The 15,398-nt window shown below is 44.9% G+C and overlaps 1 protein-coding gene across 3 annotated transcripts; it reads left to right on the forward strand.

Annotated features, from left to right (window-relative positions):
* Positions 1 to 42: 42 nt before the first annotated feature.
* GEMIN6 (gem nuclear organelle associated protein 6) lies at positions 43 to 12,708 on the forward strand. Of its 3 annotated transcripts, none has more exons than XM_074949869.1 (4): positions 43 to 148; positions 1,621 to 1,734; positions 5,044 to 5,189; positions 12,036 to 12,708. In XM_074949869.1, the coding sequence occupies exons 3-4, from the start codon at positions 5,062 to 5,064 to the stop codon at positions 12,406 to 12,408; spliced, it is 501 nt and encodes a 166-aa protein (XP_074805970.1). In that variant the 5' UTR covers positions 43 to 148; positions 1,621 to 1,734; positions 5,044 to 5,061; the 3' UTR covers positions 12,409 to 12,708. The 3 variants fall into 3 exon arrangements, with proteins under 3 accessions (XP_074805970.1, XP_074805969.1, XP_074805968.1); XM_074949868.1 differs by having other exon boundaries at positions 48 to 148; positions 1,614 to 1,734; XM_074949867.1 differs by lacking the exons at positions 43 to 148; positions 1,621 to 1,734 and adding an exon at positions 1,747 to 1,883 and having other exon boundaries at positions 12,036 to 12,683.
* The last annotated feature ends 2,690 nt before the right edge of the window (positions 12,709 to 15,398 follow it).

Genomic DNA, 15,398 nt, shown 5'->3' on the forward strand with positions numbered 1-15,398 from the left:
CGGGCGGTTCCGCAGGGCGGGAGCGGGGGTCGGGGTTGTGGGGCAGGGCCCCAGCGCAGCTGGGGGGTGGCATTTAGTGTGACTCATAGAACGTTACTGGGCCTTGATAATCTTCTCCCTCGGCCTGCTGCTGTCCACACCGCCAGGGGTAGGTCGGCTGAAGGGCATCGCTAAGGACGGGGGGTTTCACCCCCCTGAGCGACGGTTATACGGTGGGATTACTCATGGCTGTAAAGTTAAGCACGTGCATGTTTTCAGGACCTTGTCTGGGAAGTGACGGTCCTAACCGTACCAAAACAGGAGTGTGTGTGTGTGGGGGGGAGGGTAAGCAGGGGCACAGCCCCCCTCCCCCCCCCCCCAGTCAGGGGCACAGAACTCTGGGGCAGGGGAGAGCATCCTCCTCCGGCCTGGGGCTGCAGAGCAAGGGCAGGAAATGACAGCGGCTCCAGAGCTGTGGGAGGAGGGAGGGAGAGCTAGCTCCTCTGGGCTCCGGCCACGGGGAGCACAGACATTTTTTATTCCTGTGCATGCTGCTGGGAACTCACATCTTATTCAGACACACAGAAATTGAGAGAGAATAATGATTGACTTCCCATCAAAAATCAAGTACCATATTCAGTATTGCTGCTCATAATATTTGAGGTTTTCCTTAAATACCCAGCTCCTGGAGGCAGGTGATTAGGGAAGAATCTCAGCTTTTTAATTAAAAAAAAAAAAGTGTGCATCTAGCTCTCATAGTTACAGAGTTTCAGAGTAACAGCCGTGTTAGTCTGTATTCGCAAAAAGAAAAGGAGGACTTGTGGCACCTTAGAGACTAACCAATTTATTTGAGCATAAGCTTTCGTGAGCTGTAGCTCACTTCATTGGATGCATACTGTGGAAACTGCAGAAGACATTATATACACAGAGACCATGAAACAATACCTCCTCCCACCCCACTCTCCTGCTGGTAATAGCTTATCTAAAGTGATCACTCTCCTTACAATGTGTATGATAATCAAGTTGGGCCATTTCTAGCACAAATCCAGGTTTTCTCACCCCCCCCTTTTTTTTTTCCAAAAACCACACACACAGACTCACCCATATGCAGAAAGCAAACAATATCATCTAGCTCTTATATAGCCCTTTTCATGAGTAGATCTCAATAAAATAGGTTATTTTTATTGAGATAAAAATATTGAGATAACTTTAAAAACCCCCAAAACTCATGATTATTAAGCCAAACTAATGCTTTTTCTGGCCTTGACTTGTGATTTGTTAATATTCTGGGTTGGCAACACTGTCTACACCTAAAAATATTGGGTTTCCTTTAAATCTCACGGAAATTGGAAATAAAAAGCATAATGATTTAAATATATTTCATGCAGCCCCCCCCCCCGTTTATTGGTAATATGCATCCAGTCCATTCTGTAAAACATCCCAAATATATGCATGTTTTTGTGAGATACAGTTTTGTAGCCAAACGTTGTTTCCAAGCTATTGAAACCGAAATTTACAGTTGAAAAAATCCCAGGGGGCTGGAATGCGTGGAGGTTTTAGGAAGACAGATGCTGAGCACGTTACTATTTTAGTACAAATCCCTGTAATTTATTAAATTTTCCATTGCATGTGAGCTAACAGAAGCAGGCGAGCTACTCCAACGACGCAACACCGGTAGCAATGAGGAAAGCGAGAGTACTCTCAGAGGATCGCTGGAAAACTACAGAACAGGGTCTTCTGGGGCCAGGAAATGAGGTCTCTGAGCAAAGCGTGCTGGGTTCACGGTTGGCCATGCGTTTCCGGGCGCGGGGATGGTGTTGCTGGAGGCGAAGGCTGCTGGCTGACAATCTAGCAAACGGGAGCTTGTGAGTGTGAGCCAGCTCTTCGCTTCGGCACGGTTGTATGTAAGTGAAACAAAAGCGTGGCTGTCTGGGTGGTTTCAAGGGGTTTTTAGTGCTGCAGAGTACACTGGCCTAGATCATGTTGGCTGTCTACTGCAGGAAGCGCAATTCAGTGCCAATAAAGATTTGAGCAGGGGTCTCAGACAGTCTGCTTTTTCTGTTGGCCTGTGGTGGCGAGCAGGCTCATGGAAACAAGCTTGGTTTAAGTGAGCATGAGTGCATGAACAGAGCAGAATAGCAAGGACACTTTGCGACCAGCAGAATGTGCAGTGTAGAGACATTAATAGCCCGGGATCCTGTAAACTGTTCCACACTGGCTTAGTTTTGAATAGTCCTATTGAATATACCGTCTGCCTAAAGTTAAAAACAAATGTCTTTGCGAGACTGAGGGCCTTAGATTGTAAACGTAGATTGTAGGGCAGGGACAATTTCTTCCTCTGTATTTGTACAGCATCAAGTACAAATCCTGAGTGGGGCTCTGCACTCTACATGCCGGATAACGGGCATCATTAGGAAAGGGAGAGATAGTAAGACAGAAAATATCATGTTGCCTCTATATAAAGCTATGGTATGCCCACATCTTGAATACTACATGCAGAGGTGGTCACCCGTCTCAAAAAAGATATATTGGAATTGGAGAAGGTTCAGAAAAGGGCAAGAATTATTAGGGGTATGGAACGGCTTCCATATGAGGAGAGATTAATAAGACTTTTCAGCTTGGAAAAGAGATGACTAATGGGGGGAGTATGATGGAGGTCTACAAAATCATGACTGGTGTGGAGAAAGTAAATAAGGATGTGTTATGTACTCCTCATAACACAAGAACTAGGGGTCACCAAAAGAAATTAATAGGCAGCAGGTTTAAAACAAACAAAAGGAAGTATTTCTTCACACAACACACAGTCAACCTGTGGAACTCTTTTCCAGAGGGTGTTGTGAAGGCCAAAAATATAACAGGGTTCAAAAAAGAACTAGATAAATTAATGGAGGATAGGTCCATCAATGGCTATGAGCCACCATGGGCAGGGATGGTGTCCCTAGCCTCTGATTGCCAGAAGCTGGGAATGGGCGGCAGGGGATGGATCACTCGATAATTTCCCTGTTCTGTTCATTCCCTCTGGGGCACCTGACACTGGCCGCTGTCGGAAGACAGGATCCTGGGCTAGATGGATCTTTGGTCAGACCCAGTATGTCCGTTCTTATGTTTTCATAGAACAATGGTTCAGAAAAGCTGAGGGTGAACTGCAGGTTCCATGATCCATGCAGAGGGGTCTAGGAAGTGAAGGACTCTCCCTGCCTGCTGGTGCTTTCCTCCCCCCAAATACAGTGGACAGGAAGTGGAAGAGACTCCCAGTGCTCCCTGCCTCTGCGCAATGAAGAAATGGGCTTCTCCTGGCTCTTTTGGACTCAGCCCTGTACACTCCTCTCTCCCTTCCACCCTACACTCAGTTCTGTGGTGGGGTCCTGGGAAAAGGAGATGCCTTCCTGCCCCAAACTGAGAAACAGAAGAAGCTGTGCTGCTGCTAACTGATCAATAGCCTTTGGGAAGGCTTGAGGGAGGAGTATGTATCTTAGCTCCCCCCATGGCAGGGCACAGGAATGATGTGATAAGAACAGACATACTGGGTCAGACCAAAGGTCCATCTAGCCCAGTATTCTGTCTTCAAACAGTGGCCAGTGCCAGGTGCTTCAGAGGGAATGAACAGAACAGGTTTCAGAGTGGTAGCTGTGTTAGTCTGTATCAGCAAAAACAATGAGGAGTCCTTGTGGCACCTTAGAGACTAACACGTTTATTTGGGCATAAGCTTTCGTGGGCTAGAACCCACTTCGTCGGATGCATGGTGTGAAAATAAAGGAGCTGGTATAAATACATGAAAGGATGGGGGGTTGCTTTACCGAGATTAAATCAATTAACAGCAGGATACCAAGGAAGGGAAAATAACTTTGTAATTGGCCACTCTCTTACCACTTCAAGACAGTTGGCAAGAAGGTGTGAGTAACAGTAGGGAGAAATTAGTATTGGGGAAGTTAAGTTTAGGTTTTGAAATGACCCAACCATTCCCAGTCTCTATTCAGGCCTAATCTGATGGTATCTAGTTTGGAAATGAATTCCAGTTCTGCAGCTTCATGTTGGAGTCTGTTTTTGAAGTTTTTTTGTTGAAGAATGGCCACTTTTAGGTCTGTTATTGAGTGACCAGAGAGACTGAAGTGTTCTCCTACTGGTTTTTGAATGTTATGATTCCTGATATCAGATTTGTGTCCATTTAGTCTGTTGCGTAGAGACTGTCCGGTTTGGCCAATGTACATGGCAGAGGGGCATTGCTATCACATGATGGCATAGATCACATTGGTAGATATGCAGGTGAACGAGCCCTTGATGGTGTGGCTGATGTAGTTTATCTCATTAGACTGACCTCACACTTGGTAAAGCAACCCCCCATCCTTTCTTTTGTATTTACACCTACTCCTGTATTTTCATGCCATGCATCCAGTGAAGTGGGTTCTAGCCCACGAAAGCTTATGCCCAAATAAATTTGTTAGACTCTAAGGTGCCACAAGGACTTCTCGTTGTTTTTGCTGAACAGAACAGGTAATCCTCAAGTCATCCATCCATGTCATCAGCTAGCACATGAGGCTGGAAGGCAAATGCACTGCCCACAGTAGTGAGAGTGACCATGCACAAAGGGTGCTCAAATGTCCACTGTAAACTGACAAATCTTTTTCTGCCCTTCTCAGTGACCGTGATGGTAAGATTTCAGAGTAGAAGCCGTGTTAGTGTATATACGCAAAAAGAACAGGAGTACTTGTGTTAGTCTCTAAGGTGCCACAAGTACTCCTGTTCTTTTTAGTGATGGTAAGAGTTACTTGGGCCAATAGTAGAAGGTACATAGTCATCTCAGTGGTTACATGTGCCAATAGAAGGTACACATTTTTGTGTGCTAGAAATATGTGTGTTGGTTTTTGTGTTTTTTAGCTGTGTGTGCCTTTAAAAACAACAAATGAGGGAGGAAATGGAAGTGTTTTTATTTTAATGAAGAAGTCAATTATGATGTAAGAAGTGACTAAGCTGATTAAACAGAAAAGGGAGGCAAACTCAATGCTGTGCAAAGGGTTGGAGTAGGGGCATCTGCTGTTGCTAATAACTACACTGATTGCTCTTTAGTTTCAGTGAGTGGGAAATATGAGTGAATGGCAGAGGAAGAGTCCTTTAGATTGGCAGACTTATGTGAACAAAGAAGTAAAAGTCACAGCTGCTGAGAAACATGAATACAAAGGATGGGTCTTAACAATTGACCCAGTTTCTGCAAAGTAAGTACAGAGCTGTTATTTGCTTATAACAAAGAGAATGGTGATCTGATACGGAAAGACTGAAGCTGCTGAATCTGAAGCAAACTTGCTTGAAGCAGAAATGGCACACTGGGACTTTGGTCTATAATTCTATATCTGTGCTAATTATCAGGGCCAAGAGGAAGGGGATGCTAGGAGTCATAAGGATCGTTCATATGATTTCAAAGGGTTATCTAATTTGAGAGACTAATAGGTTTGGGGAACAGATGGAACCCAGGAGCTTGGTTGCTCTTGATTCATGCCAAATTTGCTGTGCATTTTAAGCTCTCTTAAAACATCATCACTGCTTCTGTGTAGTGCTGTGTTTTAAATATAGTATGCATTTGGCCTTCGTCACATCCAAGAGAGAGCCAAGGGGAAGTATACAAGGGAGCTTAGCATCTTAAAAATACCAATCTATTTTCCTGTTAAATATCCCCTAAAGCCCCAGTTCTATACTGTAATCCATAGGCTGAACTGATTTGCACCAATGCAGATCACAGTTGGGGCTGAAGATAATTAAAAGCAAATTAAAAAAAATCAAACTTTACACTATGCTTTGTTTTTGTAATTTATTCATCTTGGACAATGGAAGTAGATAAATCAGTTTATTTTCTGTTCTCATGGGCTAGCACAAGTGATTTTAGGCTGAAAACACTGCAAGGGGATGTTTATATCCAAGCAAAGTCTTTTAGCTAAAGAGAGAATGTACCAGAGGGGACAGGATGCATAAATTCAACATAAGGGCTTTGCATTATTATTTAGTTGGGAATTGAAAGTCGTCTACTCTGTGTCTTTATGGTTCCTAGCAAAATGGGCCCCATTTTTTGTTGGCCCTTAGGCATAAGTGTAATAAATGTGATTAATAATAATTAGGGCTGTCAAGGGATTAAAAAAAATAATCTCAAATTAATTGTGCAATTAAACAGTAATAAAATACCATTTATTTAAATATTTTTGATGCATTCTATATTTTCAAATATTGATTTCAGTTACAACACAGAATACAAAGTGTACAGTGCTCACTTTATATTTTTGATTACAAGTATTTCCACTGTAAAAAACCCCAAAAGAAATAGTATTTTTCAGTTCACCCAATACAAGTACTGTAGTGCAATCTCTTTATCATGAAAGTTGGACTTACAAATGTAGAATTATGTACTAAAAAACAAAACCATGTAAAATGTTAGAGCCTGCAAGTCCACTCAGTCCTACTTGCTCAGACAAACAAGTTTGTTTACATTTGCAGGAGATAATGTTGCCTGCTTCTTGTTTACCATGTCACCTGAAAGTGAGAACAGGTGTTCTCATGGCACTGTTGTAGCCGGCGTCGCAAGATATTTACGTGCCAGATGCACTAAAGATTCATATGCCCTTCATGCTTTAACCACCATTCCAGGGGACATGCGTCCATGCTGATGACAGGTTCTGCTCAGTAACAGTCCAAAGCAGTGTGGACCGACACATGTTCATTTTCATTATCTGAGTCGGATGCCACCAGTAGAAGGTTAATTTTCTCTTTTGGGGGTTTGGGTTCTGTAGTTTCTGCATCAGAGTGTTGCTCTTTTACGACTTCTGAAAGCATGCTCCACACTTCGTCCCTCTCAGATTTTGGAAGGCACTTCAGATTCTTAAACCTTGGGTCGAGTGGTGTAGCTATCTTTAGAAATCTCACATTGGTGTCTCCTTTGCATTTTGTGAAATCTGCAATGAAAGTGTTCTTAAAACGAATAACATGTGCTGGGTCATCATCTGAGACTGCTATAGCATGAAATATATGGCAGACTGCAGGTAAAATAGAGCAGGAGACATACAGTTCTCCCTCAAGGAGTTCAGGCACAAATTTAATTAACACCTTTTTTTTTTTTTTTTTAACAAGCATCATCAGCATGGAAGCATGTCCTCTGGAATGGTGGCTGAAGCATGAAGGGGCATACAAATATTTAGCATATCTGGCATGTAAATACCTCACAATGCCGGCTACAAAAGTGCCATGCAAATACCTGTTTACACTTTCTGGTGACGTTGTAAATAAGAAGCAGGCAGCATTATCTCCTGTAAGTGTAAACAAACTTGTTTGTCTTTGCGATTGGCTGTACAAGAAGTAGGTCTGAGTGGACTTGTAGGCTCTGAAATTTTACATTGTTTTGTTTTTGAGTGCAGTTATGTAACAACAAAAAAATCTACATTTGTAAGTTGCACTTTCACGATAAAGAGATTGCACTACCATACTTGTATGAGGTGAATTGAAAAATACTATTTCTTTTATCATTTTTACAGTGCAAATATTTGTAATCAAAAATAATATACACTTTGATTTCAATTACAACACAGAATACAATATACGAAAATGTAGAAAAACATTTAAAATATTTAATTTCAATTGGCATTCTATTGTTTAACAGTGTGATTAAAACTGCAGGTTTTTTTTTAGTTAATCGCATGAGTTAACTGCGATTAATCGATAGCCCTAATAATAGACGCTTATGTACATCTCCTAGGTTGTGTTCTTGGAGATAAGTTAAGGATGAGGTAGTCTGTGCTTGGAGACTAATCAGAGCAGACTCTTCATTTAGTCCTGTTATGATCTTCTTGGGTACCTTAGTATTCAGAAGTTTGAAGAGCTTGCTCCATCATATATCTAAAGCAGCCACCACAGTGTGCCTGAGAATTGTCCCTTACAGAGATTTGTAAGGATGCTAAATGGAGTTCTGTTCTTCTGAAAACATAAAGCACTACAAGTGATTAGGATCTTTCCATCTTGGAGTAGCTTTGCACATGAGAACAAACATTCTTCCCTGTATCTTAGCTCTGCTTTATGCTGAACTAGAGTGTGAGGTGCAAGGCTCTGAGAATGCATTGAGAAGGAATCGGGGCGGGGAGGGGGAATATCTGGCAGGAACATTTTGAGAAAGTACAGTGAGCAGCACTTTAGCTTTTGCGGTCTTGTAAATTAGGGGTCTGAACGTCCGGTTTGAAACACTGAGTGTGCCTGGTGCTACAGGCTGAACTCGAGGCTGGGCTGGCATAGCCCTTGCTTCTCAGTGTAGATAAGTAGAGTTCCGTGCATTTAGCTTTGAATTTGTTCAGACAAGAATGAATGATGGAGGCTGTCTACTCTGTATGAGACATCGGAGCCTGCGATGTGTTGTGGAAGAGTAGAGGGCTGCTGCTTCACTGCCCTCCACTCACCAGTTCTTTGTGTTTCCTGTGCCACTGCTGACTGTCCTCCCCCTCAAGGTGGCTGCAGTGCTGTGGTCTTGTATCTGTATCATTTGTAAAGCAGTTTGGTACGAAAGGGGCTGTGAAAATTTAGACTAGCCCAGGCTAGTTGGCTAATTGGGCCAGGCTAAATCAGGCATCTTCTTTAGTGGGGCATCTCCCAGGAAACTAACATAGTCAAAATAATAGTGAATGGTAATGATTATAGCTTAATTGTAACAGTGCTAGCACAGAGTTCTCCTGACAGGTGGCTGGCAAAGAGGAAAAATAGCTTCTGCCCTTTTCCCCTGAGGTAGGAAAAAAACCTCCATTATTGTCTCCCTTCTCCACAAAACTTATTTAGTCTTAGTAATATCAAGTATTTTCTTCACTGCATTTGTTTTGGGACTCTTTAGAAGATCAGAGCTGGGAAGGCAGCACTCTGAGCCACGAACTGACTGGTCCGGGGCTTGAGTCAGTTACAAAGATTTCCCCCCCCCCAAGCTGTTGGCCAGATTTGAGTTGAATAGATATTTAAAACTTGTTTTTTAACAAGCAAGACCTAGATGCACAAAGGTACGTAGGTGCCTTTATCTGTGATTTAGGTGCCTAAATCCCAGTTTTGGCTCCAATGCATTCTTCAAAACTCCCGCCGAACTCCATAGGCACCTAAATTTGGTGCCTGAGTTTTCAGGGTAGAAGTTGGCAAGGCATCTATGTTTCTGCTGCTGGGCGTGTGCACTGTTGCCTCCCTCTAGGTGCCCAGATGCCTAAGCCCCAGAGCTGTTCACAAACTGGGAGAAGATAAGTGACCAAACACTTACATCGTGGGTGGGGCCCACTCTGGTAGGTGTGCTCAGGGCCTGCCGGTCAGGTCAGGTCTAACTTGCAGTTTGGCTGGAGGAGGATATGGTGGTAGTGCCTCACCCGTAACTTTTAGTCTAGTGGTTCGAGCACCCACCTGGGATATGTGAGACCCAGGTTCAATTCGCCCCTCTACCAGAGGGGAGAGAGGATTTCAACAGGGGGCTCCCACCATTGAATGCTCTAACCACTGAAATGTAGGATAGGCTGATGGGGTCCCCTCAGTCTCTCCCATTGAAGCCGTTCCACTCTGAGTGCCCTAAGCACTGAACTACAGAGTCATTCTCGCTCTGTCGCCCAGTGACTATTTATGTATCTCTCCACAGTGGAAAGTCGCTGGGCCGGAGAGAGAGAATGACTCTGTAGCCCAGTGCTTAGGGCACCTACTTGAGAGGTGGGAGATGCAGGGTCCAGCCCCTCTGCTCCAATCACTCTGTCATTAGTTATCCAGAGTGGAACTGCTTCAACAGGAGAGACATGGGTCTAGTCTACACTACAGACGGATAATGGTATAACTGTTGCTCAGTGGTGTGAAAAATCCACACCCCTGAGTGACTGTAGTTACACTGACCCAGACCCCGGTGTAGTCAGCGCTATGATAACAGGAGAGCTTCTCCTGTCACCAGAGCTGCCACCTCTCGGGGAGGTGGATTGGCTACGCTGGCAGGAGAGCCCTCTCCCGTCAGCGTAGAGCGTCTTCATCGAAGCGGCACAGCTCCATCGGTGCTGCTGTGTGATGCAGGGTTTTAAGCGTAGACCGGCCCACATCAGACTATCCCATTGCCCAGTGCTTTGAGCACGCTCCTGCGAGCCCCCTTTCTCCCTCTCTGTGCCAGAGGGGGAGAAGAGCTGACCGGGGGGCTCCCACATCGCAGGTTAGTGCCCCGCCCCCGGGACTAAAAGTTGCAAGGTGGGCGGCAGCAGCTGCATGTCCTCCTCCTCTGCCTGTTTCGCGTGGAGTGAGGCAGGCACCGGACTCCTCCCGCAGGAAGTGGCTCAGGCGCCTAAGCTGCCTGGCCGAGGAGACGGATTCCTATCTGTGGATTGCTCAGCAGAGACTTCGGTCATGTCTGTGCTGTGGTGGCACGACTACAGTGCTGCTGCGCCATAGCACAGACGCGGCTCTGTCAGCGTCATCAGTCCCCCTCTCTGAGAGGCAGTCGCGAGGTCGACAGGTGTAGGCCAGGCCTCCGGCACCTCTTCCTGAGAGAGGAACAGGGCTTAGCACACACCTCTCTGGTCAGCATCTCCCATTGGCTAGCTTAGGTGGGGAGCTGCCTAGCATGCTGGCTTTTGTGGCTCCCATTCTGAGTCACCTCTCTCGCCCCATTGATTGTATAGGGAGCCTAGGTGTCTGACTCAGGCTTTGTGGATTGCAGCGTTGTTTACATGACATTTTTTTTTCCCTAGGCGCCTAAAAGATATATCTGTGATGCTCAGCATTGCAACGCCTCGGGCTACATCTCCTCTACAGTTCATGTCAGCATAACTTCTGTCGCTCAAGGGGATGAATAAATCACCTCCCTGAACACCAGAAGTTACCGCGCCAGTGTGGACAGCGCTATGTCAGTGAGAGCGCTTCTCCCGCCGACACAGCTACTGCCACTTGCAGGGGCTGTAGTAGTTAAGGCAATGGGAGAACTCTCTCCTCTCGGCTTAGAGCGGCTACATTAGAGAGCTTACAGCAGGGCGCCTGCATCCATGCTGCTGTAAACTCTCTACTGTAGCCGTGCCCTCAATCACTTTGTGGTTCCCACCCTAAATTCCTTCCCATTGCAATCACTCAAGCCATATCCACACTGCACTTTGTCATTAAAACTTTTGTTGCTCAGGGGTGTGAAAAAAACATTCCCCCTGGACGACGACAAGTTTTAACGACGAAATGTGCCTGTGTGGACAGCGTTTTATTGGTGGGAGCCGCTCTCCCATCGACAAAGCTACCGCCCCTCATTTGGGGTGGTTTTATTTTGTCGCTGGGAGAGCGCTCTCCCAGCAACAAAAAGTAGCTATGCGGCGCACCTTACAACAGCACACCGTTGTAAGGTGCACAGTGTAGACATAGCTTCAGGCTTTACCTCTACTGTCCACAGTGATTGTCCTCTCCCTGCACTGCCAGTCACCTAGGGAGTCTTCCAGAGGAAATGAAATCTGATTTTTCCAATGTACAAACAAACAGCCCTCCTCTCCCATTTCCCCCCCCCCCCACGAGAAAACATTCTGGCACCTTTTATATAATAAACAAGCAAAAAAAGCAGAATCTCTCCTCTGCAAGCACCTTAATGGTGATGAATTTATCTCCTGTATTTACATGGTAATTAAGGTGTGGAATTCTATGTTCTGCCCTTCAATGCGCAAGATGTTAAATAGACTAGGGTATAATATTCCTGGGCACTCAGGAACCCTGTGTCAAGTTTGTACTTGCAGCCTGACTCTGGAATACTTGATTTCCCAGCCCTAGCTTTGCTGTATGGATTTTTTTGTTTTGTTTTGCATGGAATATTCTGCTATACAGTATGTAGTGTAATATACATATATATAGCCAAGATTTTCCAAAAACAGGTGTCTGAAATTTGCCTGATTATGTGGCATGATTTTTAAAGTGACTTCTAATGAGAACTCCTGAGTTCTCAAATTTTGGAAATCTCGCTATGTATTTACTAACGTAATTCTAAGCACCCATTTTTGAGCAACACGGCCTAGATTTCTCACTGTCTTTTTCTACTTAATGACTTACCATTCAATATATATCCTCTCTCCCGGCAGTGTTGTCCTAGTGAAGCTCATGGAGGATGGAAAAGTATGTGTCTCAGTCATCTTGGGTCACGCTGTACAGAAAGTTGAAATAGTGAATGAAGGGGATGATGAAACGAAGGAGCGGCTTGCTCACCTATTCATGCCAGAAGAGAGCAGAGCTTATGGCCACGAAGAACTGGAGAAGAGGAAGAGCAGCCTGAAGACTTGGCTGGAGACCAATCACATCCCTGTAACAGAACAAGGCGAGTCACAAAGAACACTGTGTGTGGCAGGTGTATTAACTATCGACCCACCATATGGGCCAGAAGACTGTAGCAGCTCCAATGAAATTATTCTATCTAGAGTCCAGAGCTTGATACAAGGCCACCTTGCACCGCAGTAGTAATGGACAAGTTGACAAACGCTTCTCATCTAAAACTCTTCTATTTCAAACAGGGGGAGGTGCTCTTTTCCCCTTAAATTAAGAATTGTTCTATGCTATTGGTTCACTTGATTTTCACTGACTGATGTGAGGGTGAGCAGTACTGTTGTGCGTTAGCCACTCTGGCTGATTCTGTATGTGAGGGAACAGATGGTGGAACAGTCTTATAACTGAAAGCAGGAAGCATTTGTACTACCTAATATTTTGTATAAAAAAAGTTATTTGGTATGAATGACATTTTATTCTATGGAATCCTAATTCTTTATCTACCACTGTCTCATATGAAAGATGGAGTTGATGAATCTTGTCTTCCTGGCTGTGTCCCTCCCCTCTGTGTCTGCCTTTAATTGCCTCTCCTCCTACCTGTGGATGATATAAAGATTGGGGGAGTGGTAAATACTGAGGAGGACAGGACAGTAATATGGCACAATCTAGATTGCTTGGAAAGCTGGTCCCATTCAAACAAAAAGTATTTTAATACAGCCACATGCAAAATTATATATTTAGGGACATGGAATGCAGGCCCTCCCTACAGAAAGCAGTGCCCCTGAAAAAGATTTAGGGGTCATTGTGCAAAAGCAACCCGCGCTCCAAGGGCAATTGTGTGGCAAAGAGGGCTAATGTGATCGTTGGATGTATAAATAGGGGAGTAGTGAGTAGAAGGAGGGAGATAATTGTACCTCTGTATGTGGCATGGATGAGACCGATATTGGAGTACTACATCCAGTTCTGGGGTCCACATTTTAAAAAACAGTTGAAAAATTGGAGAGGATGCAGAAAAGAGCCACAAAACGTTATTTGGGGCTGGAGAAAATGCTGTAGAGAGACGGACTTAAACAAAACAGATTGAGCTCTTTATCAAAAGAAGGTTGAGGTTATGTCTTTCATTGGAGAGTTAGCCCAGGCTCTTATCCAACCTGCCTCCCATTCACACATTCACAACCCTCTCAGCTGAGCTAAGTGGTGCTTTCCATCTGGGCTAGCTGGCCTGGTTGGGGGTTTAGGCTGGAGCTCAGCTTTCATTTGGGCTGGAAATTTGCCCACTTTGCAGTAAGGACACAGGCTAAGTCATTTGAGTGCTGACAGTCTTCCAGTGCTTTACCACAATTCCACCGATGTGCCCAGGACAGACAAGTTCTCCCACAATTCACTCGGAACGAATCAGTGCCACAGCTTACTGCAGAATAAAAAGCCACGGGAAGTCCTACTGATGCAGGTGCATGAATGCAGAACCAGTGAGGACATGGTAACTTGGGTAGGGCTGAGTTGTGAGACTACCTGGGGTAGGCTGACCTAGGGGCCAATCTCTGAGTGAACTGCGTAGTGTGTGAGAGGCGACTTGATTACAGTGTATAAGTATCTTTACAGGAAGAAAATATCAGATACTAAAGGGATTTAATTTAGCAGAGAAAGGCATAACAAGAACAAATGGCTGGAAGTTGAAGCTACACACATTTCCTAACCTAATTTCCTTCTTTGATAGTGTTACTACGGCCCTCCATCCACTAAGCCACCAACCCTGTCAAAAATTAGGGTGGTTTGGCATGATCTGTTCTTGACAGGGTCAGATAAAAAGCTTGTTGCTCTCACCAAGAGAAGTTGGTCCAGTAAAAAAGATTACCTCATCAGCTGATGTGTCTCAGCAAGGATACTGACATTTAAACTTTCATAGGCTTCAGAGCTATTTCAGTCCCTTATCCAGGGTTTGAGCCAAAATCCTTTAAAATCATTGGAATCCATTGATTTCAATTGGCTTTGAATCAGACTCCCATTAAAATAAATAGGGCATTTCACATTCCTTTCACTGCAATTGTTTGTGTATCTGACTCTGACATCAGTTTACTGATTCATTTTGAAGATTAATTTAAAATAATCACTTAAATTCTATATTAAATGAAAAACCAGAAAAGAATACAGTATTAATTAGGCTTTCATTATCCTTTCTTGTACCTTTTAAAATATGTAATCTACATAATTCTAGCTCAGTTCCTAATTATTCTTCTTCAATACAATCACAGCTGAGAAGGTTCATCTGTTACAAGCCTTTTTTTTAATGGGTGTTATGTCCAGGAGCAGAAATATCTTTTACTTATTGTCAGTCCCAAAATGATTTTTTTTAAGTTAGATGAAATGCCCTTGGCTTGTCTAGAGCTATGGCACATGAAATAACAGGGGTGCTTTTCACCATGGAAAACCCTGATGCAGTAGACGTTTACACGCTTCACTCAGCACAGGTGACTGCAGCAGATTCTAGAGGACTCTGAAGTGTCCTGTCTCAAGCCATGCAACAGGATGCCCATCATTTCTTCAAACAAGTCAAAGACAGAAGTTCTCATTTAGGACTAAAGCCCCTGTTCTGCTGTTGGATCTGCATTACCCGCCGGACTTGCTCACCCCGACCCAACTACAGGAGCAGAGTCTCTGGCCGGGCAAACGTGAACTAGCAGAAAGAAGCTGTTAACCCCGTAGGTGTGAACCGAGTACAGAACATGGCTGAAAAAATGTCTCCGCTCCCCATCTGGGAAATATTTAGGCACTTGCATAACTTTAAATGGGTCCTGCTGACGGCCCCCCACCCAGCTCTACTGGAGTCTATCCCTTGCTCCCCCATGCCCCAATGGAGCTTTATGGGGGGCCAGCCCCCTATCCCAGGAGAGCTCTAATGGGGCCTAGCCCCCTGCCCCCTGAGCTCTACTACAGCCCAGCCCCTGTCTCACCCCCCATAGCTCTACTGGGGTTCAGTCCCCCCATACCCTAGGGGAGCTCTAATAGGGGCCTAGCCCCCCCCATGGCTCTATTGGGGCCCAGCCCCACATAGCCCTGCTGGGGCTCAGGCCCCCCCACATGCCCCAGAGGAGCTCTAATGGGGCCCAGGCCCTAGCTCCCCACATGGCCCTACTGGGGCTCAGGCCCCCCACATGCCCCAGGGGAGCTCTAATGGGGCCCAGGCC

The sequence above is a fragment of the Natator depressus genome, chromosome 3 (genome assembly GCF_965152275.1).
Source record: "Natator depressus isolate rNatDep1 chromosome 3, rNatDep2.hap1, whole genome shotgun sequence".
Classification (NCBI taxonomy): domain Eukaryota; kingdom Metazoa; phylum Chordata; order Testudines; family Cheloniidae; genus Natator; species Natator depressus.